This window comes from Bactrocera dorsalis, chromosome 1, assembly GCF_023373825.1.
Source record: "Bactrocera dorsalis isolate Fly_Bdor chromosome 1, ASM2337382v1, whole genome shotgun sequence".
Classification (NCBI taxonomy): Eukaryota; Metazoa; Arthropoda; class Insecta; order Diptera; family Tephritidae; genus Bactrocera; species Bactrocera dorsalis.
This window is the reverse complement of record NC_064303.1, coordinates 88,202,692-88,230,246: the sequence shown is the minus strand read 5'-3', so window position 1 is coordinate 88,230,246 and position 27,555 is coordinate 88,202,692. Positions and strand designations below refer to the sequence as shown.

Genomic DNA, 27,555 nt, shown 5'->3' with positions numbered 1-27,555 from the left:
AAGGAAGCGAGACGCATTTGTAGACAGAAAATAGAGAGGCCGAAATGCGTGATTACGAAGAGCTTGAGAAGCTGGCCAACAGGGGTAATGCTCGAGAATCCTTCGATAACAAGCGGCGATTAACAGAACATTTTAAGACCGGAACTTACTCTTGTAGAACCTCCAAAGGTGATCCAGCAACAGATGCATAGACTTACTGAAATTTCGGAGGGAACTCTTCTCCAATCTGCTGAATGGCAGTGACAGTTTAACACCATTGTGAACCTGAATCCTCAATCGATGACGATGGAGCGGACGTTCCATTGCTCTGAATCATTGGAGACCCTACAAAATGTATATACAAATGATCAAAGAAACGAGCTGAATCGATTTAGCCATGGGCGTCTGTATACGAGTATATGAGAACTAGTCCATCAGATTTGAGATATTAATCTGAAATTTCGCCCAGATCTTTTTCTCTCCAAAAAAAACGGGTTTTCCTTGTTTTAAACTGCTATATCCTCATTTAAATTGAACAGTGCAAAAACGTTTTGGTGATAGCACTTAACACCGGAAAATAAATAAAAAACAAAAGCAATAAAACGATAGAAAATTTCTTAAGTGAACAACTGAGACACTCTGAATCAATAGCTTTCATGAAACAACGGAAGAGGGGTAGGTGACTAGCGGTAGGGGACTAGCCCAGGTTGCCACGCGGCAACCATTGCATAAGTGCCGATACTTCCGATTCTATAAACGTTAATAAGAAACTTTTTCATTTGCAAAAGTGAAGCGAATAAACGCAAGAAACTTTTTACGCGTCTCTTTGGCTATGTGCAACAACAACTACACCTAAGTGCCGCCGTTGACTTTTCTTTGCCAAAAACCTGGCGTCATTAAATATCGAGTGGCAAAGAAAATTCAAACGATATCGCCATTTTCGGTTCGATTGAAATGTGTCTCAGGAAGACAACGCATAAGAAGCCTTTTGAAAATATTTCGTACGAATTCGAGTGCGAACACAACTTGGCACTTTGTGGATATGAAAGTAAGAAAAGATAATATTTACTTAAGGATATTGCGTTCAGTCGGCAGGCGGAAGTTGTTGAACTCCACAAAGGTGACGTTATTGAAATAAAATAAAACAATGAACGTCTGCGTGCGCCAAATGACAAATTGATAATGGCAAAATGCAAACAAAATACGCGAAAGTTTTCAAATTATAAAGGATTTTAATTAAATTGTAAGCAAACGAAGCTGGGATGTAACAGAAAATGAAGGACAGCTTTCGTCTTTCGCATTTGAAGCAGCTAAACGACGTTGACAGTTAGGAATTCAAGCATACTTAAGACGCCGTTGATGATGCCACTACATTTCACACCAATGATTAATAGTCTTAACTTAGACTTATACCTAGGGCTCATGGTAGACAGGAAGGTTTTGTAGAACGCAACATGGAAAAAAGAGCAAGGAAGCCGGTTGCCCTCTACTGCTGTAAAGGAGCCATTGGCTAAAGGTGTGAACTTTCACCAAAGGTAGCTCTTAGGCTCTATGAATCCATAATTAAGCCTATAATGTTCTACCAAATTTTTGTTTGATGGAAGACGCTAGTAAAGACTAAGCTCACAAGAAAATAATCGAGTGTTCAACGGACCACTCTCATCAGTATGCGTGATGCACTAAGAATCACATTAACTATGGCACTGAATGTTTTCTCACATATAGCACGGGTGGACATAGCGGCGAAGGCAGCGATTATAGACTTAAGCTCGCAGTCACAAGGTCCTTCTGACCCAGAGTAAATAGCAGGAGATCCAAGGAACGCTCTCAGCACGGTCTACTTTCAATGGTTGTAGGAGTCCTAACTGGACACTAGCCTATCTGGATCCGGTCTGATGACAGGTGCATGACCTGTTTGGAAGAACATGGGATAGAGTCGTTTCAACACTTCCTCCTCGAATGTCCCGCTTTGGCTGATTAAGGCAAAAACATTTTGGATCTCATACTTTTAGACATACAGGAAATAGAAGTGAAGTCTCCTAGAATGTCCTGCTTTACCAGATCAATCTAAAAACACCTCGGATCTCATATTTTTAGACATAAAAGAAATATACAACGTAGGTATGTTATAGGACATATTTTCTTCCACCGCGACTATACTTCGGAGTCCCTAACTAACGAACGGGCGGCTGGTCAGTTGACTCCGAGCACCTGGGGAGTCAGGACAAACATTATCGCGCGACGTGTTTCTGTCAGTGGTACAAGCGGAAAATGCAGGGTTCGTTAGAGCTAAGGTATGCGATTACATTTTGTGTGAAACTCGGTAAATCTGCGACAGAGACGTTTCATATGATCAAGCAGGCTTACCCAGATGTTGCTTTAGGAAGAAGTGGTATGTTTCGGTGGCACCAGGCCTTTTTGGAGGGCTGGGAAGAGGTCGCTGATAAAGACTGGAAGAATGAGCAAATCCAAAGTGAAAACGATGGTCATTGTCTTTTTTTACATCAAATGCATCGTTCACCATGAATTTCTTCGTCCTGGTCAAACCGTAAATGCCAAGTTTTACGCAGAAGTCCTCAAGAGACTCAAACGAAGGGTCAATCGGGTCTGACAAGACATCAAAGTCGATCGGAAGTTGCACCACGACAACGCTCCGGCTCATACCGCCTTTCTTGTGAATAGCTACCTAACTAAGGCCGGTATCCTAACGCTTCTTAATAAATGAGGATTTCACCGCGACTTAAGGTCTATTGTTCCCTCTCCGAAGTCACAATGATTCACCTAGCCCCAGTAAATTGTATATTCCTATATACAGCTGCAGAACCGAGTATTACACAGGAAGCTAAGCCAAAATTAAGCAAGTGCTTCTTGAGCTTACAGTGGCTAGTGCAGAACGCGACAAGTGGCCTTTATTTGTTCCTTGGGAGGTTGAGTATACATTATTGAAACCTTTTAAGGTTGTAACCACCCATTAGCAGTTTGGCATGGCGTATTCCTTGGAGTTGTTGTCAATACCCCACCCTGCCCACTCTTTCATCCTTGTGGAGCAGCTCCTTTATGACATGGGGACCAACGGCAATGAAAGTTTCGAGTCCTACCATGGTGGATGCTGCGGTGCGTGCGAGCTCATCAGCAAGTTCATTCGCGGTTATATCTTTGTGACCGAGCACTCAGATAAGGTGCACTTACTTACTATCTCATAGACTGTTCACTTCTGCACCAATTGGGATTTAATCACGTATGCAGAGATTGCTTTGAGTGCCGCTGAGTATAACTACCCATTCATTGCGTTGGTTGTTTTGGAGGTTTATCTCCGACTTATAGCAAAGATTTCTTTTTGGAATACGCTCTTAAAACTTTCCACAGGTGCGGAGAGTTTGGTGCATGGTCCTGCGATTCCTGCACCAATTTCTTCCCACGTTTTCGAACTGTCGGTGTACCACTTGATTGTACTATCCTTAAGCAGTAGCACAAGAGCGGAATCATTTTATTCAGCCTTACTGCTGCTGAGGATAACCTTGGACTTCTTAATGAAATTTACACTTTGGTAATGCTGTCCTTTGGGTAAAGAGTCAGTGGTATTTCGCCACTTAAGTCATTCATGGCAGGAAGAGTATACCTTACCTCACCCAAGCCCTTCTGCTGTCATTTGGAGCAGTGTATGTCTACAGCTTTTAAACTGAGATTTTAATTATTTTTATCAAAAAAATTTAAAAATCGGCGGTGCTTTACTTTTTATATTTATAAACTTTAGCTTTTTTAATTTTGTCTATTCTCAACGTTTCACTTAAATCTGTTGTTGTGTTATTAAAAAAGAGAGAATGGTGTCATGTCAAACTTTAAGACCACTTTCAGAGCAAAGGAAATACGCCATTAAGGCAAATGGAAAAATTATGACCAACCAGTTGCAAAAAGTTCCAACTGGCGTACTAAAGTCAACGGATATGAAAATCCTTTAAGTGTAGCAAACTTTCAAACTATCACACAGTAAAAACGTTTATATTTATATTCACTTAGCACAATATTCACTGCAATTTTTATTGTGCCATTTTGATTTGTGAGTTTATGAAAGACACCCACCGCCCACCCACTTCACCAATCTTTCGCTTACCCAGCATTTTGTTGCGATTGACATCGATGCGCGCCACACCGAACGCTGGATCCGTATCCATTGTATACTTGTCAACGGTGAATTCCCAGTAGTGGATGCCGCGCGAGAATCCAACCGAACCCAAAGCCACCCGGTGCTCCCAACCCTCCACCGATACTGTGGCATTATTGTTGCTAAAAACCAGTCCGGAGCCGGCGCCACCACTCAGGATCGGATCAAATGTGAACCAGGCAACTGTGAAGGATAAAGAAGAACAAGAATTATTTCAAAAATAAGTAAAATTATATGCTGGAAGTAGATTTTACTGTAAACTTATTATGAAAAAAAAATAATAATGTTGTGAGATATACATATTTATGTATGTATGTATATAAGCAGAAGCGCAACAGCACAGTAGAGTGCCTCGAGTGGTGCTACAAGAAAATGTAACAAACTGATAAATGAAAAAATAAAAAATAATATTGCAGAAGTGCTAATAAAAGCAAACGTTATAGTTGAGCGCAATATTGAGTGTTGTTATTGGAATAATCCTTTTCATGAGTGGCTGCGCTATCGAAAGCGCCACAAAGTATGCTACAACTGTAGCACTGCCACTAACAGCAAAAAATGCAGTAGTCGACAGCTCACTCCGCTGCTTCGGTGCTTTCAATTTTTATTATCATTCGCCGGCGTTCATTCACTTGTTGCGTTATTGAGGATTTATTAGTTGCCACCAATTGTGGCAATTGTCATTTTATTGTGCACTTATTGCAGGCTGCTTTTATTGCTGTAGCAAGAAATTAAAATTGATTATAGACAACGAATATATGTTTGAAAAAAGTACACATATATATATAAAGGTACCGGTAACTTGTAAATAAAATGCAAAATATTTAATTATTTTACTGAAAACGGGGCCACGGAGCAATTTCAGCTCTTCTTCTTCTTTGCCGGCATAGACATCGCTTACGCGGTTAACGCCGAGTTAACAATAGCGCGTCAGTCGTTTCTTCTTTTCCCAATGTGGCGCCAAGCGAAGCTAGGTCCTTCCCTACCTGGTCCTTCCGACGGAGTGGAGGTCTTCCTTTTCCTCTGCTTCCCCGGTGTATACTGCGTCGAATACTTTCAGAGCTGGAATGTTTTTATCCATCCGGACAACATGACCTCGCCAGCGTAGCCGCTGTTTTTTCATTCGCTGAACCACGACAATGTCGTCGTATGTCTCATACAGCTTATCGTTCCATCGAATGCAGTATTCGCCGTTGCCAATGCGCAAAGGACCATAAATCTTTCGCAGAATCTTTCTCTCGAAAACTCGTAACGTCGACTTATCAGTCATCGTCCATGCGTCTGCACCATAGAACACCATTACTGACATATAGAGTTTTGTTTTTGTTCGTCGAGAGAGGATTTTACTTCTCAATTGCCAACTTAGTCCGAAGTAGCAGCTGATGGCAAGAGTTATTCAGCGTTGGAATACTGTGTTGACGTTATTGTTGGTGTTATTGATGGTTCCAAGATAGACGAAACTATCTACGACGTCAAAGTTATGACTAATAACAGTGACGTAGGAGTCAAGTCGCGAGTGCGACGACTTCTGTCCTCGACGAAGATATGGTATGTGACTATTCTTTTTTAAGCTCTGCAGCTCGAATTATTTTCTCCAAGAGTAGATGTGAAGAAGTCGCACGATTTGCCAGTCGCATACTGATAAGGTCCAATCAGTTTGTTGACGGTGGGCTTTAATCTTTCACACAATACGCTCCATAGAAACTTATACGCTATGTTGAGGAGACTTATCCCACGGTAGTTGCCACAGTTTTTGGAGTCTCTCTTTTTGTGGATTGGGCAGAGCACACTTAAATTCCAATCGTCGGGCATGCTTTCGTCCGATCATATTTTACAAAGAAGTTGATGCACACTCCTTATCAATTCTTCGCCATTGTATTTGAATAGCTTGGCCGGCAATACATTGGTCCCCGCCGCTTTGTTGTTCTTCAGACGGGTAATAGCTATCGAATGTGTCATGATCGGGCAATGGAACGTCTGCTTCACTGTCATCAATTGAGAAATCGGGTTCACCATCTCCTGGTGATATGCTTTCACTGCCATTCAGTAAGCTGGAGAAGTGTTCCATAATTTTAATATGCTCTAGGTATCACTAACTAGTTCCCTCTGGTGGTTCTACAGGAGTATGCTCCGGGCTTGAAAACTTCTGTTAGTCGCCGTTGTCGTAAAAACATTCGTCGAAAAGAGCCGGAATTGTGGAAGGAACAACTCATGTATTTTACACGATGATAATTCACCATCGCACCAAGCCCCGATTGAGACCGAATTTAAAGTTAAAAACGAAGTGAACAAGATCACTCAACCGCCGTATTCACCAGATTTGGCTCCGTGGGGTTTTTTTTTGTTACCCAAACTGAAATTGCCGCTGCATGGAACCCGTTTTCCGTCGATTGAAGAGATAAAACAAATTCGCTGAAGGAGCTAAAGGCCATCCCAAAAAGTACTTGTGAAAAGTGTTTCGAGGATCGGAATATTCAATGGCATAAGTGTTTTACATCTGGTTGGGATTACTTTGAAGGCGATAAAATAAATATTTGTTTGTGGAGGACAAAGGAATTATTGTACCAAGTGAGCGAAGACTCAATCGAGGGTATATAGGTTTTATTCGTGAAACACAGTAGCCTCATTATACTATGTTTTGTGGCAAATAGGTGCAACCTTCTTAAGGCTATTTCTATAATCTCAGTGATTGTCGAATACAACATTCTTGATGAGAGGACAAAGTCGACCAACATTTACCGCATCACATTAGAAGCTATTGTTCAGCTGTGTCTTGTGTTTATTCACGCAAAAAGCAAAAATTTAATAAACATTTTCAATTTTCATTGAATTCACTAGCGCCATTGATATGTCTATCTGCATTTTATGCATTTCATAAAGAACAACTCTTTTCAAAAACACTCCTTCGCTTTAGTTAATTGAAATTCTGAAATCGTTTGGTGAATAAAAAGAAAGCATATCGCATCAATATGTATCCTCTTACTGATGCTCAAGTATTGTCTAAAATAATTCTATATACATTTTTCCAGCGCATTGTGTGCTCTGTTGTGCTCACTCACCTTCCGCCGTTTGCAATCCAATGAGTTCGGAATATTCGCCCTCGCCCGCATTGTTGAATGCCTTGACGCGCGCATTGTACATGGAATTGAAGTGGAGCCCGTCCACGGTGCAAATTGTTTCTTTGCCGCAGTACACCTCCTAAGAGCAAAAGGTGGAAAAATGAATAGATAAATTTATTAAAATACTAGGCGGAAATGAAATTAATTTGCTTAGTAGTGTAGTAAATACGGATGCGTGATAGAGTTTAAGACGAAAAACTATGTATTGTCTTTCTAGATTCGATTAATTTAATTAATAATTTTAATTTATTAATTTAATTTTTTTTAATTTTGAGAAAATTTTCGATAAAACTAAATGAAAACTTTATAGACTTCCTAAAACCTAATCATGGCTTCTTATGAGCCCAGCTGAACACCGATTCAGTTATAGGCTTTAGTTACAGGGACTTTTTCGTACCGAACCCTAACGTAAAATGTTTAAAAAATCCTTGAATTTTCACTTACCCGAAACTCGCCACCGCTGCCATCGTCCAACTCCAGTACATAGCCATCAACGATGGAGTGGGCTGGTGCTTGCCACGCCACGGTAACCGAATTATTTTCTGCCGAACAATCCTCCGGAACAATGGTTGGCGCTAAGGGCGCTGTTGTACGTCAGCGGAGAGAAGGAAAACCCAAAAAAAAAGTGTCCATTAGATTATGATATTATTGTTGAATTGCCAATGAAGTGAAATTAATTAGGTTTGCGCAAATGAGAATACACTAAATAATTAAATGACAACTAAATTAACAAGAACAAATGCAAATATATGTAAAGTAAACTAAATAATACGGTACAGGCACAACAACAACTAAAAGTGAGCGTGGAAAATAGTATAAACAAATAAAGGTATTAATGCAAAACTTAAAATTATATTTTGGCAATGTTAGTGGATTAAAGTTTGTGCTGGATATAGGAAAATTAGTTCAATATATAATTACAAAAAGTAAGGAAGCGCTAAGTTTGTATGTAACCAAATATTTTTTGCTCTCGTAAATCAACTTAATGAACTCAAATGATTTAAATGTGCCGTAAATTCAAGCAAAGTGGCGGAGTCGGAAATCACTCCATCGGATATATTGAGACTAGGCGAAGGTTTATGCTGATTGTATAAAGATTTGGCTTACACAGTTATAACCGATGTTTTAGGTAATTTTGTGAAGATAACTCAGACACTAACCGACATATTCGGCATTATCGATATGATACTCGTACATAGTGACCAAAAAGCTTTCGGAAATTGTAATCAAATCCCCCGGGTAAATGATATTTCAAAAAAATGTATTTTGCTAAGTTGGTAGGACTGTTCTTAATTACTACGCCAAATATTAACGCGCTCTGTCAAAAAGTTTGCTTGAAAATCGTCAGACAAGTGTTAGAGAGATAGCCAGAGAGCTCGCCACTTCTCGCGAGTCTATTCGACTGATTTCGGGCATGAAACGCGTTCTTGCTCGACATGTCCCATAAAACCGATTTTTTTTTTCAAAAAGAGTACCGTAAACAGGTCTCTTTGGACTTGGTAATCTCCGAATTGCGATCACACATTCATGTAGAGCATTATAACTGCCGATGAGACATGGGTTTATGAGGTTGACATGCAACCAAGTCAACAATCATCGGTATAGAACCCGCATCGCTGAAAGCCATGCCAAAAAGTGTTTATAAAAAGTGATTGAAGGGCTGGAAGAATTGTTGGCATAAGTGTATTACATCTGGTGGGGATTACCTTGAAGGCGACAAAACAAATATTAATGAATATTTAAATGTTTTGGATTTTATTTCAAATTTCCGGGCATTTTTTTGTCACAATGTATAATAACGAAAATCATTCCCTGTGGCATATGTGAGCTCGGGTTATTTGTGGACCGATGTTACACATTTTCTGTATGAAGCTAGAGTATACCCTGTATTATACCCTCACTTTCATATTGACAGATGTATATAGTACGAGTATAGAGCAAACCGGAAATTTGAAACTCTTATATAAGACATGTGGGAGCTAGGAGACATATTGACCTGATTTTATACAGTTTTGATAATACGACTTATCACGACCAGAAATAGTTGCTCTCTCTCTTATTAATATGAGGTATATTTTGACCTGTATAACATAAAAACAAGCAGATGTTCGCAAATCCTTATATTAAGTATAAGGGAATTAGAGAAACTTTTACCCCGATTTTATCGATTTTATGTAGGAAATGCCTAAAGCAAGGCACTATAGAAACAATGGAGCATCTCTTGTGCACTTGTTCAGCATTGGCAAGACTACGCTGTAAGCATCTGGGGTTCCTACGGTATGAAACACTGGAGGAGGTATCGATAGTGTGGTCACAGAGTCTGTTATAGTTCCTAAAGTATGACTACTCGTCATGGACCCAGTAACTGAACTCCATGCGGAATCGCAAAGGACTAAAACTTAGAAGTTTATGCGTCACTCATTGGTCTACCAAGATAACCTAATCTAACGTATCCATTTTAGGAATAAATATACACTAGATATTCTCTATGAATTTCATTTAGATTTACCGATATATGTGGAAAAAATCAAAAGGAATTTCAAAATATTTATATTAGACATAATTATGTGAGCTAGGGAAAGTATTGCCTGATTTTATTCATTTTTTGGCACAAAAATATGCTCACCGAATTTCAATACTAGATAACGCAGATTCACTAATATTTGTTATATTGTTTGACATCGAGGTCCACCTATTCCATATTTATCTGCGGGGTTGAAAAGGTATAATCTGATTTCCACAATTTTTAGACTAGTGATGGTCTAAAAGGCGATATTCTTGCAAAGTCTAATTATCGTTGACATTAACTATCGATCTACATATAAACTGTAAAACGAAAGAATCAGATGGAATTTAAATTGTTAAATTGGGAAGCAGGCATGATTATAGACTGATTTCGTTCGAAAGAAGAGCAGCTCCTTAGGTAGGAAAATACTTGTGTAAAATTTCAGATCGATGTCTGAAAATCTGACGGACTAGATATATGGAAAGACTGATGGACATGGCCAAATTAACTCTGCTCGTCATGCTGTCATATATGTATGAGATCTCCGATGTATGTTTTTGAAGGTTGAGAATTCATTCAAAAAACGTTCTTGCACATCTGTTAATCTTAACATCGAGGAAGTTAAAGAAGCTTTTCTTGAAAATCACCGTGTTCGCACCAGAGAGATACTAGAGACTTTCAAAATCTCATTAGAATCGTCTCTACACAAAATTTGGTTATTGTTTTGGATATAAAGCAGGTATATTACATTATAAATAAATATAATATACAGTTTAGAGTTTCTGACGTTTTCTTTTTGATGTTAGAAACTTTGTGGCAAACTTAAAACCAACACCAAAGCGGTAAGCTCCAAGTTCCAGAAAGAGATTTGGTTTAAACACAGATTGTCATCTTACGTGGAAACAGTTTTTGGTTAACTTACGTTAAAAACAAAACAATAGAGCACAAATTAAAAACCAAAAAACACAAAGATAATATCGGTCTAACACAAAAACAAAACAAACACATTTCTAGGTAGTATGTATGTTTGGATGAGCGTAAAAATAGTGTGTGTACTTTTTGTTGTTAACGTTGGATAGAGTGTTGTTGATAACAATGATAGTGTTGGTAGTGATAACGTTGGTGACAATGACGGTGATGATGTTGTTGTTGATGATGATGTTATGATTTTGGTATTTGAATTGGTGTTGGTTTTATTGGTGGTGGAGGTGATGTCGTTGGTATTATAATTATTGGTTAGGTGCGTGAAGTTGGTGGGTACTGTTTGAAATCTGGACGAAATGGATTTGGGTAGTGTTGCGGTACGCATAAATTTAGTTGTTATTGTTGTTGTTGCGGTATTAACGTTTGTGCTAGTAGCTGTGGCAGTTGCCGTTGTTTTTGTTTGCAGTGTCGAATAATGATTTGTTTTGGTTGTTGTTGCTGCATTTACAACGGGTAACAACATCTCACCTGCTGGTAATCGCTCTTCTCCATCTTTGACAGCTATTTCGGGGCGTGTTTGGGTTTTTTTTTCATATTTGCGGTGCCACCACATTCATGGTTGAGTGTATGAGGGGTTGTGGTGCAGCAATGCCATATATGTACACATGTGTTTGTTGTAAAAATGCACGAGACGTTGAGGTGATTATATTAATTGTCAGTGGTAAGTGATATGGGTATACAAAATGTTTTTAATTTTCCGAATTTCAATTTGGTTTAAGCAGATTTTTTTCGTTTTCGAAATTGTTGAGTCACAAATGATGGGTTGTTGTTTGGTTGTTTTTTTTTTGTTGTTTTTGTAATGGAGTGCAAGAGAAAGAGAGAGCAAAACATACACAATTATGTAGATTATACAGTTTTGGTATACATATACACTTACATATGCATACCTATACATACATACATTATATAAAGCACATACATATTACATAATACATATATACAAGTGGTAAATGCATTTAAATACACCTCAAGCACAAATGCACCTATTCTATAATAAATTACGCGGCAATTACATCTATTTTAATTGCGCGGCACCGCCGCAGTGCTCTGAACTACTTTCGCCCTCAACAAAATCAACAACATTTTGTTGTAATTCACATCGAGAGCTCTTCAAAAAAGTATCGCGTTACCAACAGCATGTGTTGTGTGTGTGTGTGTGTGCGTATGTAGCGACGCGTCAATTGGAAACACTTTCAAAACAATCAAAATTTTGTTGAAAAGTGTTAAGTGTTAAGTGGCTTTGGTGATTTGTTGTGCCGCAGCTGCCACCGACGCTGCTGCTATCACAATTCTGTCCCTATGTTGCCACGGCTGTCTACAACCCTACAACATGTGGCATTGTGTCACGGTTCGCGCTTGCCTAGACTATTTCGGACCTAGCAGCCACCGATATTTGTAGTTATGTGTGTGTTTGGCGCGTACTTCTCTCATCCTCTCATGAGGATGCCACACTGGTATCGGCAGCGAAATGTGCAGCAAATCACTTGAAAGTACTGACATTGCACGCTGGAGGAATTGTTTGTTTGTTGGCTTGTTTTGACTACAATAATACAATTGTTCACGGCGCTTTGCTAAGCCTAACAATGATGGACAGCAAATAACTATAAAAGGTACTGTTATGTTTAATTCTCTAACGTTCTTGAAATCTACGTACTCTTATTTAAGTAAATCACTTTCATTTTAAATCGAAATGCCACATCAAAACCAAAGATTCCATACAAGAACTTGATTTCAAGCGGTCATTTTGTATTACAGCTATATGCTATACTGCACCGATCTGAACAATTTCTTCGGAGAATGTGCCGCTGCTTTAGAAAATATACCGTCCCAAAATTCGTGCAGATATCTCGTCAAATAAAAAAGTTTTCTCTACAAGCACTTGATACCAATTGTTCAGTTTGTATGACCGCTATATGCTATATTGGTCCGATATCGACGGTTCCGACAAAGGAGGAGCTTTTTGGAGAGAAAAATACGTCTGCAAAATTTCAGAATGATATCTCAAAATCTAAGTGACTAGACAGACGGAAAGACGGACGCTCATGGCTAAATTAACTCTGCTCGTCAAGATGGTTATTTGTTTAAAGAATATCCGACGAATTTTTTGGGTGATCCAAAGCTCTTAGTGAGGGTCGTGAAGTCATCCAAGCACGAGTCGTTCAACCAGGTTTGAAACTTAAACAGAACGTTTAAGAAGCCTTCCTTGAAAATAATCGTGTTCGCGCCAGACAGATAGCTGAGACTTTTTACATCTCTTTTGAATTGTCTCCACACAAAATTTCGGTAATGTTTTAGGTATAAAGCAAATTTATAAATATGAATTTGAAATTGTCCAACAATAAAGCGAATGGCGTGCCAGAAATGAGACGAAACCGAAAAAGCCGAAATTGCAAAAGCTACTGAAGACCATTCCAATCGAGGCTTATAATAAGTGTATAGAAAATGCAAATAAACCATCGCCATGCTTGTAATGGGCTAGGAAACTGAAGGCAATCATACAGATTAGTACGAAAATGGCAGTTCGGGTAAAATTTACTGTTAGCTGACGACTTTACTTGCTGTTGTTTCTTTTAGACATTTTTTTCTTAGCACCCGAGTAAAATTTGGACCGATGCGTCGCAGACGTTACTACTAGTTTCTGTTTCTCTGCTGATAAACCGACGAGGGATATGTGCGCGGGGAGAAATCGAAGCTAGGTGGGAACGTTGGAGCAAGAGCCTTCTAAAAGAAAGTGACTCCTATTAAGGTAGCATTAGATTTACTGCTCCGAATTGCTTTAACGAGAGTAGAACGGCAATACTCGCGTTGAGCTCGCAAATTATGTGCTTAAAGTTAGTCAAGGAGTGTATATCTGCACTAGAAATAGCATCAAGCTACTTCATTAAAAGACTTGGTGCCTAGAAACTGCAAAGTCGATGAGCTAGCAAGTGGTGCAACTTTATCTCCCTCATCACGGAATGGCAATGGGTTGAAGCTCTGATGTCTTCTTACGCTCCAGCACTGGACCCATGGACTTCGCGTGTGCTTAGCAAGTGTTGGCCGACAACTAGCCTCTGCGCGACTGCGTTATCTTACTGAACCACATACTTGCCTCAACCAGAGAACATAAAACATACTTTACATTCTCTGCCTCAACCTTCACCTTGCCGCAATCGTATAAGTTATTACTGGACACTATCCAATAGGCATTCATGCTTTAAGGTTAAAAATACAGTCGCACGAAAATTGTCAAAATGGTATAGAAGCGGGTAAGTAGGATATATCTAGACAATTTCGCGTTCATTGTCAAGCCTTTGCAAAACTGAGGTTGAAATATGACGGCATTCATTCCCTCGGCGAACCAGGAGAAAAAGTCAAACTTATACTAGCCGTCTGAACAATTTTGTGATAGACTCAAAGCTCTTCGTCGTAAGCATCTTCATGGTCAATTTGATAAGAGTTCTTGGTAACACAATGAAGCAGTTCGATCATTTAACCTAACTGAACCTACTTTCCAAGTTTAGACTATGAAAACATTGGCATTAAAAGAAAATGTTTCCAGGAATACCGTGTCGCGTGTTCATAAATCTTCAGCAAAGACTTGACTTTCAATAAGAAGAAAGGAAGTGGTAGAACGAAAGGTTTTAAGAACCCTGACGTAAGTAAGAAGACAATAGCACTTTTTTACGAAAAATCCCAACATATGAGGGAGAAAAGTACTCGAAAAACTAAAACATTATGAAACTTTTGTCAGAAAAGGAAAATGGAAACAAGGCTTAAGTGTTACCAAGTTCAGATGGGTCCAGACAGGCATTTTAAAAAGAAAAGCACCGTACAAGTTCGAGCCAAATGAATTCATCTTGATTTCTTCCAAAATTGTGAGTGCTGGATTATGAATGATGAGACGTATGTGCTTGGGAACTTTTCTCAGCTTCCAGGTATGGATTTTTTAAGATGCAGACCATAGAGGCAATGTTCAAGAGAAGTTAAAACACACAAAAAAGACAAAGTTTCCAAAGAAATTTTTGCTTTGGCAAGCAATTTGTTGCTTTTTTGTTACAGCTAGAACTATCAACACTGATTTCTACATCGAGGAGTGATTGCAAACACGGCTTTTGCCATTCAAAAGACGCCAAAAGGTCTTTACATTTTTTGGCTTGTCTTGGCTTCATCCTATTACTTATAGCAAATTGGCTGTTGTGTCGTATGATAAGACTATAGTTTTGTGCGAATATTTGGAAATCCACCTAACTCAGATATTGGGTCCTAGTAAAAAGGATTATGAAGAGCACAAAACAAGTTACTGAATGACTTTCTGTGGAAAAATTATTTAAATTGCTTCGTTCATTAATTTCATCGTGCGCAAGTCTTAAATACCTTTTTTTATTATCGACTCTATTTTATCGCACACCACTGTATAATAACCTACGTTCGTCGAAGTCCATAAACAAAATCATTTACTATTTACGTTTCAAGTGGTGCCGCTGGTAAATTACAAATTTAGCGAAAATATAACATTTTGGTTATATAATTGGTTAGCAATTACTTCGTTAATTGGTTTTGGTGCATTTCAAAACTGATATGGATTACTAAATATCATTTGCCAAACTACACTTATATTTTTAATGCTTTCAAGTAGTACAATATGTTATGCAAATACTATATTCTGGTTAATACTTCTAATTAGCGGTCATTTACCATAATATGGGAAACTCACATAGCAATGCTTAGATACAAAAAATTAGCAGTATGTATGTATGAAATGACTCCTACTCATTAATACTCCGCATACATACTTATGGTATATGAATACTTATGTTATATGATTATGTAGATAGGTATGTATGTATTTTTTATACAGTTATATATACTTATGAATAAATTTATTCGGCAACTTTTGGACTTACCTTTCATCTGCATAAAATTCAAATTATCAATGGCGCGCACCAGGGCAGCATCGTCCAACGTCAGATCCACAATTGGCGAGACACGCGGAGCGGCATTTGTCACCTCCTGATGCCAGGTCATGTCCGTATTGGCCACGCGATTAATCAACATGGAGCCGACCTGTGGGAATGCACGCCGAACAGGGAAAGTAAAAACGTCTAATTAGAAATCAACTTGTATACGCCAAACGTACATATATGTGTGTGTGTGCGGAAGAGAAAACAATGAAATGACATGAAGTAGGTTGAGAAAACCAAGGGGAATATACACAAGCTCCATGGCGCAGCACTCGTTAAAAGTGAAAAGCGCACACACTCACATATACAACGAATATTATGACATCTACACATAACTGTCGAGTCTAAGGTGATTTGCATAATTTATTAGACCGTAATTAGTCTCCTACTCTACTTACTTGTAGAAACGCTGCGCTGTCGGTCTCTTTCAACGCCTCAATGCAGAATTGTATAAGTCCAGTGGTTTGTTGCAACTTGCCCGTGCAATTTGATTGCTGATCCTATATGGAAAAATGGAGAGCGAGAAAACAAAGCATGAATATGACATATTAAACAAAAAAAAATGTTTTTTTTTATAAAAAATTGTTTATTAATCTTAAATATTTATGCTAAAATCACAAGAAGGTTCGGAACATGTGGGTCTCATCATTAGAGCGGGTTCATTTACAGAGCGCCGTCAGTTTTGCTTTCTCTAGACTGGATAAGCAAAGCGGGAACCGGAGCAAATAGGTCTGGTAATGAACGAGGCAAGACGAAATATCTCCCGTCATCAAACACACAGTCTGCGCACTCTCGACTTGGCTCCCACGTTCTTGTTGACAGTCATAACTTCGAAGTCGTAGATAATTTCGTCTATCTTGGAACCAGCATAAACATCACCAACAATGTCAGCCTCGCAGAATAACTCTTGCCAATAAGTGCTACTTCGATCTGAGTAGACGATTGAGAAGTGAAGTCCTCTCTCGACGAACAAAGACCAAACTCTATAAATTACTTATTATTCCCGTCCTGCTATATGATGCAGAGGCATTGCCAATGACAACATCTGATGAGTTGGTGTCACAAGTTTTCGGGAGAAAACGAGTAACGGCGAAACCGCAATCGATGGAGCGATGAGATGTTCGAGAAATACGACGCCATTGACATTGTTCAGTGAATTAAGAAACAGCGTGTACGCTTGCTAGGTTATGTCATCCGGATAGATGAAAATGCTCTAGCTCTGAGAGTATTCGACACAGTACCCACCCGGGGAAGCAGAGGAAGACAATCGATCCAGCGATTTTTAATGTGAAACTTTTTGGAAATCATAAAGATTTGTGCGTCAGTTTTTGAGATATCCGAATGAAATTTAAAATGTAAATAAGTGCATATTAATATTCTATTGATCATTTGTTGGAATCGGTCAGATCGGACAACTCTATCACTTATCTCCCATAAAGCCGATTATTGAGATTCTATAAATTTTCCCTAAAAATTTGCTGGCTCAAGCTGGTTTCAGACCCATAGTCTCTGCTTTCGGACCCATAGTCTCTTAAGCTAAGTTGTTTAGAATGATCCGTACAATATTGGTTCGAAACTGCTTTCAGACCACTAGTGTCCTGAGCTAAGTTATTCCGAAAGATCCGTAGAATATTTCCCCTAAACGCTAGAAGAAAAACCGACCCGCTCTAATCTCAATAATTTTTAATTTTTATTTACTTTTATAATATTAATACACTACTTCAGTGCTTTTGTAAGCATGAGTATACATTTATATATATTTGTATATAAAGAGTAAAGTAATTTCCTCCTATCTCACTCACCTTTAATATTCTGATTTTCGTGTCCTTATCCATGCGTATAGCCTCGAGTAGATATTCACGTCGGTCGTGTATTGCTTGTATTAAGGCTTCGCATTGTGCCGTCACCAATCTTTCGAACTCCATGCAAGACTCCTACTCCGACATGAAGAAGCGACAGTATTAGAAAAGAAGAAAACGAAAAAGAGAAAAAACGAAGTAGATAAATAAGTGAAGGATTGTGAGTAAGGTATGACATGACGTGGCAGTGAAAATGAAGTTTTATTAAAATTAAAGAAATACAAAAGACATTGTTTGCTTATTTCGTGCTTGTTAATAATTTGTATACCCTGAAGAGGGTTTATTAAATTTCCGCGAAGTTCTTAATACCCAGAAGGAAATGTCGGAGACCTCTGTAAATATATGTGTAGATAATCAGCGTGCAGAACTGAGTCATTTTTGCCGTTTGTAAAGGGTGATCCAAGTAGAGTAGACTTTAGACTTTTACCTGTGAGGATATGTAAAGCCTGTAAGGCGTGTCATTCGCTAGTTATCAGACGAAGTGATCGAACGAGTCATCGAAATTGGAACCAACGGATGGACCATCTGTGACATAGCCGCAGCCAACATTTGAAAGATATAATCTTCAAACAAAGAAATACCAAAGAATGTTCTTTCGGAGGATAATAAACATTCCTCATTAAATTTGAAGTTTCTGTGTTTTTACTTTAAAAAAGTGGGGAATCTCAAAATGGATCACTATTTATATTCGCGAACTAGTCACTCGGATGTTGAGATATTGATATGAAATATTGCTCACTTTCTTCTCTTCTTTATGACCATCATCAGAGACGTCGGTACCAAGTTCTTTTAAGGAAATTTTCACGAAATGTGGCAAAGCTCATTGTCAAAGGCTACATTCTACGAAAACATTGTTCGGATCGTCCTACTATAATCTTTTTATGCCTTTTTAGGCTATAAGATATGCACCCGGGAAGGGTATTATAGCTTCGATGCAACCGAAGTTAAAATATTTTCTGGGTTGACTTTATTTACGCTCACGCTTTAGCTTAGATTAACTCGCTGCCAGCGTTAAGGTAAACGCGAACTGTCTTAGCAGCCCAGCCATGCGCGCTCCCACAGCAAGGTAATGTAATTCAGCTGACAGGAGAGTAAAGAGTATGCGTAATTAAAAAGTTTCGTCGTAAATACCGCTATTTTTATGAAAGCTGCAGTAATTTGCGCGGTTTTCCTAATGAAAGTTCTATAGGAATTTCGGCTTAGCGTTAATGGCAACATGCTTTAACAACAACAAAAAGAGCATGTACTTTGAAAGTTGTAACTGTCGCGCCGAGGCGCCCTCGAGCGTTGCATGCCTTCATTATTTCCAAGCCGGGACACTACAGAATTTGAAATATTAAAAAAAAGGTTGTATGAAAGTACGAAAAAGTAATTGTTGCCACATTCACTTAAGGCACGGCATCTTCTTGGCTGCCTTCTTTTTTTTTAATTTTTTTTATTAAGTGCAGCAAAAAATACAACAAAATATGCATAGTTTGTTTGCGTAAAATTCACCCTCGGCTCGGCGCTTTAACTTGCTGTGAAGCACGCCGCGAGCACTCACTTACCGTCACTTTGTCACTCATGCCTTTTAATCGCTGTATGAATTCCGTGGTGGAACGTGCCTTCTCCGACAACTGCTGCAAATTATGTGAGAGTTCCGTCTGCAAATAAAAAGATAAGACACAGAAAAGTTATTAGTTGGCGAATACAAGTATATACAATGTTGGTGTGTATGTGTGTTAAACGCGGGTGAGAGGGTTCTAAGTTTCAGTGCCACGCAGATAGACGACTGCTCTGCGGCATTTTCCGAAAATCGAAATAATTAAACACTAGAAAACGGATTCTTATTTAAGACTTGTACACACGTAACATTTAAGCTAAAATCTATTCTTGTAATGTTTTAAAGACTCTTAAAAAAACAAAAAAAAATTTATATAATTATTTAGTTTTATTTTCCGATAACATGTCCATCTTTTCGATAACATCTTTTGATATGATTAGTCTCTTTCTTTGAAATGCTTCTTAGTGCATCGAACTTCTTCTCAGAGACCATACTTTTACTTAAGAACTTTGGATTGGAACTTTGGAGTAGAGATCAGATTGGTTTATATCAGTGAATACGAAAGCAATTTGAAGCACAATTCAGGCTTTCGCATGACAAAATTTTTATGAACAATATGTTCAACAAGTTCTCCTGATATCCTTCGGATGTCAGCTTGCTTTCAGTCTTGAAATTTAACTCAGAATCACTCTTGCCAGCAGGCGCTGCTTTGGACTGAGTAGGCAATTGAAAAGTAAAGTCCTCTTCCGACGAACAAAGACCAAACTCGACAAGTCCCTCATCATTCACGAACTGGGTACGCAGGCATGGACAATGATATCATCTGATGAGTCGGCTTTAGAAGTGTTCGAGAGAAAAGTTTTGCGGAAGCTTTCAATGGAACGAGGAGCAGTACGAGTTATACGACGACATTGACATAGTTCAGCGAATTAAAGAACAGCGGCTAATATCATCCGAATGGACGAAAATACTTCAGTTCTGAGAGTATTTGACGCAGTACCCGTCGGAAAAGGCAGTTGAAGAGGAAGACCTCCAATCTGTTGGAAAGAGATCAGGTGGAGATGGACCTGGCTGGTCCAAGTGGAGGTGCTCTTTTCAATAGTCTTTTTACGTCGATACTTTAAATTGAAAGCGTACACAATACAGCTTGTGCAATAATTAAAGCCGCTCAACGTTACCAAGCGACATCGCGTCGCTCTATGAGCTCTTGAAAAGTTCCAAGAATATCAGATGGTTTCGAGTCAAATTTTGTTTAAACGAAAATCAACTTGAGGAGATGGGAGAGTAGCCATTCCATCCAGAAAAAAACAGTTTGGTGTGATTTGTGGGGCAGTGGAATCGTCAGTCCATATTTCTTCAAAATAATGCCAGTGAGAACATAACCGTCAATGACGGTCGTTATCGCGCTATGATAATCTTCTATTTGATACCTGAAATTGAAGCTCGTGATCTCGGTGACTTTTGGTTTCAACAAGACGGCCCCACTTCCCACACATTGCATTAACCAACGGATTTATTGAAAGAAGACTTCTGTGAGCATATACTTTCAAAGTTTGGGCTGATCGCTTTCCCACTAAGATCATGTGATGTTACACCGTACAACTTTTTCCTTTAGAGTAAGTAAAGTCTAAGCGGACAATTCCGCTCCGATTCAGTTCTTGGCGCAAAACATCGCGCGTGTCATTCGCCAGTTATCGATCGAAATGCTCGAACGAGTCATCTTTCGATGATGGATTCAAAGGATGGATCATCTGAAATGTAGCTGCGGCTTACATTTGAAAGAAATAATCTTTTAAAGAGAAATACCAGAGAATGTTCTTTCGAATGATGGTAAACTTTCTTCTTTAAATTTGAAGTTTCTGTGTTTTTTTCTTTAAAAAAGTAGGAAACCTTGAAATTGATCATCCAATGTCTCATATGAGATTGATTTTAATATAAATACCTCTGATGCGAAGCAAATGTAGTATATTAATACATATTACCCATCCCTACTTGTTGTTTTAGTGCATTTTTTGCAACTCCAATATTTAAATACACGAATGTCAACGCCGTTGTGTGGCAGTGCCATCTCTAAGCACACATGTTGCAGCACTTGGATTGATTTATTACCATGTAACAGCATGTCAATAACATTGCCACAACTACTCGAAGTTGTTTAAAAGCCGGCGGCGAAATAGCGCGGGGTTTGAGTAGTAAATATTTACAAACAAAACAAACAAAGGTCGCCCGGACCGTGCCACTCGCGCCACCTCTGCAGTCTGCTCACTGCCACAGTTAAACACAGGCGAATAGACAACACAAATGGCAGCCAACCGAGCACAAACCAATAAAGCTAGCAGTCAGTCAGAGTCATGTAAACAGTTATAACCTATGCATACATCCATACATACCATACAAAGGCGTATGTAAGCACACTTGTATAGAGCTGCTGTAAGCACAAATATCATTCTGCCAAATGCTTCCGCAGCATATGTACCTTTATGAAGGTGGCATGAGGCGCCGCCGCCGACGCCACCAGCTCTCGTTGCCACGGCTGCAGTCAGATGTGTGGCAGATAAGCGCAACGGCAAATAGACAGACAAGAGACGGCCGACCGCCAAGCCAAGCAGACACAGCGACCCCAAGCCGCTGAGCCGCCGAGCGAATGAAGCGGTCATAGGAATGAAAGTTTGGAATTTACTTCATTTAATTTGAATAGGTCGTGTGGCGGACAGCTGCAACTAAACGGATGTGCATGTGAGGATGAGCTTATTGTAAGTGTGTGTGCGTGAGTAGATATGCCGGCGCTACAAGCAGGAAATGTTTTCAGCAGCTGTCATGGCGTAGAAACACCGTTAAACAGCAGCAGTAGCAGCGATAGGCGTTGATAGGCATACTCTCACATATCATAGCGCAGAAGGACCCATTACCCACTCTCTATCCACGCTAAGCGCACAGGACGTATGCGCAATATGGTGGTTGAAGCTGAAGTCAGCGCTGCAAGTGGAGTTCGCATTCGGACTCAAAGCAGTCGGTTGCTAATTTACCTGCAAAACAATTCATCTGGGTGAGTAGACATACAAATACAACAAGCCTACGTTTAATAAATCTCATTGAATAGCCGAGTGGTGAGTCATGGGATCAGCCGCAAAGGATACATACTTGTAGCAGGATACATATGCACAATGCCGGCACTTTGTTTAGCTGGAGGCAGGTTTGCGTTCTCCGCGCCTCATTTTCTATACTACGTCGTTGGTCGGGTGTTATGCAACGGGTTCATTAGGATGTTTAAATATGTTTTACATCAACAAAAGCCAACAAAAAATATCTGTTACAAAGGCATAATGAGAAAAAGGCAGCACAAGAAGCAACGCCGAGCGACTTTACAAACGAGTTAATTCTAATGAATTGAAATGTTAAGTAGAAAATAACCACAGGACATATCAACACGCCAACCCTTGGCTCGTTACAACTGACAGTAGTGCCAACGGTAAAAGTTTGGCAGAAAATGACTGCCAGCAACAGACAGACTACCTCACTCACGCAAAGCGAGCGGTGAGTGAAATTCTAAATTAAAATTGCAAATTAAATGCAAGTCATGCTGCACACACTTTTTCATATGTAAACCAATTATGCTTAAGGTACATCGTTTATTTATATTCCTTTGCTTTAATTATTCGATTCCTTACTCAATTTGCTTTGCTCGTTTCCCACAACAACAGCTGTCACTGTCAGTCTGCAGAATTTCTTGCGGTTTTCGCTTCCGCCTTCCGCTACAAAATGTGGCAGGTAATGTGTAGCAGAGTTTCTTCGAATTGCAAGTTTTAAAGTTTAAAGTTTACAGTTAAAATGCTAGATTATGTAATGGTGATTGAATTTTTTGTGGTGTCTGATGTGCGAATTGTTGAAAAAGTGAATTTAATGTTTAAATATTACCTAAAAATGTTTTTGACTTAAATTTGGCTTGGATATTTGAATTTTTTAATTTAAATTTTTGAGGTTATATCCAAAAGTTGTAATTCATTTCATTACCAGGTGTCGAGGCTTCCTAATTTTTTAAAGAAAAAACACAGAAGCTTCAAATTTGATGGGCAATATTTATTATCGTTCGAAAGAACTTTCTTTGGCATTTATTTTTTTGAAGATTATCTGTTTCAAATGTTGGCTGCGGCTACGTTTCAGATAATCCGTCCATTGAGTACAATGCGTGATGTTTGGCTGCAAAGACTGAATCGAAGTGGGATTATCCGCATTGACTTTAGACTTTACATAACCCCATAGTAAACGTTGTATCACTCGATCTTGGTGGCCAATCAACCGGTACAAAACGTGCTCATCGATAAATCCATTGATTGATGTGAGGTGTGGGAAGTGGCGCCGTCTTCTCGAAACCAAATGTCGCCGAGATCACGAGCTCCAATTTCATGCATCAAATAGTCGGTTATCTTGACGCGATAATGATCGCTGTTGACGTTTAGATTCTCACCGACTTCATTTTTGAAGAAATATGGACCGATGATTCCACTCTCCCACAAACCACATTAAAGCGTTGCTTTTTCTGTATAAAACGGTAGCTCTTGAATCTCTTCAGATTATTCTTCATACTAAATGCGGCAATTTTCTTTCCTCACATATTCATTGAGCCAGAAATAGCCCTCATCGCTGAACAAAATTTGGCTCAAAAACGTCGGCTATCCTTGAAACTTTTCAAGAGTCCAGAGAGTGAAGCGATGTCGCTTAGGATCGCTTAAGATCTCGATGTAAAATGCCCCATGTGGTTCCATACGTCAGTCCGAGTTGCTGCGAACGGCACTGAATCGACTCTCCACGGTCATCGGATTCACTCTCAGCTCCGGCTGCTATATTTTCTTCACTGCGTGCTGGACGTGGTCTATTTTCCAAGTAATGTAGTAAGATGGTGTTGCGGATAGTACACTCAATAGGCTGATTGCGTTGCCATAAGATGAGCGAAGCGCGCGAAACGTAAACGATTTGTAAACGTTGTTCAGGCGTAAGTCTTTCCGTGATGAAATATCAAACAATACTGAACAAAAATAACACGACAGCTTGACACGACTAAGGCGTGATCTGTCAGAAAAATGCTATTGAAAAAAGTACATCTCCTTAGATCATTCGAAAGTTCTGAGTTTTATTTTTCTCAAATCTTTCTTAAACTGACTGTAAGCTAAGATATGGGCATATTGGCCGATATATATGTATGTATAGATATTCCAGTATCGGCACTTCAATGTTTTGGATTAAAAGTTTGATGCCGAAAATTCCCAGGTATGGATCAAAAAGACATAATGCCTTTGGACAGGCAATCATTGAATGACGCGGTCTAGTGTGGCCATCTCATTTTCCTTTTTGTATTTTTGATAAATTAAGTCCTCCAAAAGCTTTAGGCTCACCGCGTTGGAGCCATTGGGTCAGTGTTCAGTTAAGGCAACTATCACTGCGGCTATGTGAACCTTACTAAGAGCTAGCAGTTCAATGAATATTTTACGTTTCTCTCTGGGCAAAATGTGCTGGTTGTAGAAGCTAACGCAAGGTCCACAGAACCAGCGCCCGAATGCACGATGACAGGGGAACCCCTGCTCATTCCCATTCCGATGAAGTTTAGGTAAGGCTTGCAACCTCATCGGCTTTACAGTTTCTGATGATTTCACTACGGCCAGGTACCCCCCCCAGACAAGTTTAGTAGGGAAGTAGCTTGTTATTACAGCTATTGAGGTCATGCACTCTTTGACAGTAGCTCTGAGCTCATTGTCAGCGAGCTCAAGGCCTATACGTATATAGCAGCTCTTATATCGAAGTGAATGTTTACTTCTGTAAAATAGGAAGCACTTCAAAGAATTACATCTGCTGCTATCTTCATGGCTGCAACTTTTGATTGAAAGACACTTCAGGAATTTGGTAGTCTGAAGAACAAATGAGTTAATTGAGAGCTCCCGACAAGAGACCTCTTCTCCTACCTTCGCCTTGAGCTGCGATCCATCTTTAAAATCGCTAAATGCGCCTCCTCTTTAGCGACTCCATATTCCCCTTAGAGGTACATATATGCGCGGAGAAGTTGCCTCAAAGTGTCAGCTCTACTGCGCAGTGAGAGAGGATTCGGAAGAACCGTAGTATGAACGTAGTAATTACGTCTTGACTAGTGAGGTCTGTGTTTCATACTAGTTGTGAACTACATATTTCCTAACCAATTGCTCTGAGTGTAGGCTACAAAATAGATATAAGAATATGCATGTGAACTCGCAAGTCTGCTGCCTTGTTGGTGCCAAAGTGTCTGCGATTGTTATCTAACTACCACAAGCAACATAACAACAAAGATCGTCGTGATGTAGACCTTGCAACCTTGCAACACGACTGAGCGTAGCAAGAATTTAAATGTTGCAAACGCCAACCAAGACTTTCAGTTGCTTGTCTTTGCCTCTTTCGGTGGCAGCTACTACATTTTAAATAGCTTTTTTGCAGCAAACTGATTGCTCGTTGCAAAGAAAAAACAAACTAGAAAGAAACTATTACGTCATCACGTGCTGCGCTCTGCCTGTCTGCCGCTCGTGTCTGTCTTTTTGTGCTGTCGTCTGCCTAGCGCTGCTCAGCAATGACATTGGCAACGCAGTTATTGTTGTTATTCATTTGATATTGTTCTTGCTCGTTTTGTTGTTGCCGACAGTGGTGGTGCTCGTACACACTGTCAGGTTTATGGCCATGCCGCTGACAGTGGCGACAGTTTTGACAGACTCCCTGAGTGACAAAGTGTTTTTGGCGCTGCAGCAATTTCAACTCCTCGAGTCGCCTAAGTGCGTTGCGTGTTCATGCGTAAGCGCAACGCATTTCTGCTTCGCTCGAGCCATTTCAATAAACACTCGTAAATAGTTACGTTCCCCACACTTAAGCTCGCTAGTTAGCCGCCAAACTGGTTCGACTTCTCCGAAGCTCGTCTCATCCTGTAATTTTTATCACTCATGTTCTTGTAACTGTTGCAAAAATATTTCACGATTTATATGCCACTACAACAAGTTTATTATGTTTGGTTGGTTGGCGCTCTGCGCCTTTGGTTTCCCAACTCTAGCTTAGAGGCAGGCAGTCAGTTACTTTTGGCTGCCACTTTCGCTTTGTCGTTGGCCAGGAACATTTATACTTCGTGTGTTCTTATCTGCAATTACACATACAGTTGTTTGTATTGTTGTACAAATGGCATGTGCCTGCTGAAGCTGTTGATATGAGCACAACTTTTTTTTAATTTATAGACCGTTATTGTCTTGACTGCGACGACTACAGACAGCAGTCGTAGCCAAAAGGTATGAAACAAATAAAGCGACATTTGCTTTTTTGAAGAGAAAGACGAACAAAGATAAATACATATTTTTGGTGGTAAAGTTTAATTATAAAAATTTTGTAATATTTTATTTTCTGTCATTTTATTGTATTCGCTTATTTGCTTAATTTTTATTATACCCTGAACAGTGTATATTAAGTTTGATACGAAGTTTGTAACACCCAGAAGGAAACGTCGGCGAGTTTATAAAATATATGTATATTCGTATATAAATGATCAGCGTGATGAGTTGAGTCGATTTAACCATGTCCGTCTGTTTGTATATACATACGTAAAATATTCCTTTAGGTTTTGAGATATCGATCTGAAATTTTGAACACGTTCTTTTCTCTCGAAGAATTTGGTCTTTGTTGGAACTGCCGATATCGAACCACTATTGCATAAAGCTTCCATATGAACTGAACAATAAAATACAAGTTCTAAAGCATATAGCTGCCAGACAAACCGTCGATCAAAATCCAGTCCTTGTATAGAGGTCTAGTATATTTGACAATATATTTGCGCTAAGGAAAGAGCCATGTATAGAAGTGCACGCAAGTGAGGAAAGTGTTCTGAGCATTATTTACGTGGGAGTGGCCAGAAACGATTCCAATTATCTTCTGGGTAGCCGAAAAACGTTCCTTTGATGGCGAGACAAAGTGTGAAGGTCAATCATCCCTCTCCAGCACTAATTGTAAAGATACAACAGCCTCGGATGAGAGACTCCCATTTAGACGACGACCACTGCAAACGTGTTAAGGATACTACTTCGGACTGAGTCAGCAATTGAAAAGTAAAGTCCTTTCTCGACGAACAAAGACTAAATTCTACAAGTCACCATCCCCGTCACAAAAGGTGCAGAGGCATGGAAGATGACAATAACTGAAGAGTCGGCGTTACGAGTTTTCGAGATTAAGATTATGGGGAGATTTATGGTACTTTGCTTATTGGCAATGGTGAATACTGAAGTCGATGGAACGATGAGTTATACGAGATATACGACGACATTAATATACTTCAGTAAATTAAGATACAGCGAAAGGAGGAAATGCTTTCGATAACAATTGTTTGTAAATTATTCAAAGAGGGTCTACAACGAGTTGACGACGAATTACGTCCAGGGCGGCCATCAACATCAACTGATTATTGATGATTAACAC

At 39.4% G+C, this 27,555-nt stretch overlaps 1 protein-coding gene across 2 annotated transcripts in view; it reads right to left on the bottom strand.

Moving 5' to 3' along the window:
- Nucleotides 1-27,555, bottom strand: part of LOC105224211 (E3 ubiquitin-protein ligase TRIM9) — a 247,688-nt gene that overhangs the window by 1,414 nt on the left and 218,719 nt on the right. Inside the window, exons 3-10 of one of the 2 annotated variants that reach the window (XM_049446481.1) lie at nt 19,097-19,192; nt 17,493-17,624; nt 16,089-16,190; nt 15,634-15,793; nt 11,216-11,248; nt 7,702-7,841; nt 7,198-7,336; nt 4,091-4,324 (exon numbers count right to left, since the gene is read on the bottom strand). In XM_049446481.1, coding sequence (XP_049302438.1) covers nt 4,091-4,324; nt 7,198-7,336; nt 7,702-7,841; nt 11,216-11,248; nt 15,634-15,793; nt 16,089-16,190; nt 17,493-17,624; nt 19,097-19,192 — 1,036 coding nt within the window. The remainder of the gene's footprint in view (nt 1-4,090; nt 4,325-7,197; nt 7,337-7,701; nt 7,842-11,215; nt 11,249-15,633; nt 15,794-16,088; nt 16,191-17,492; nt 17,625-19,096; nt 19,193-27,555) is intronic. The other variant, XM_049446482.1, reaches the window with a different exon arrangement.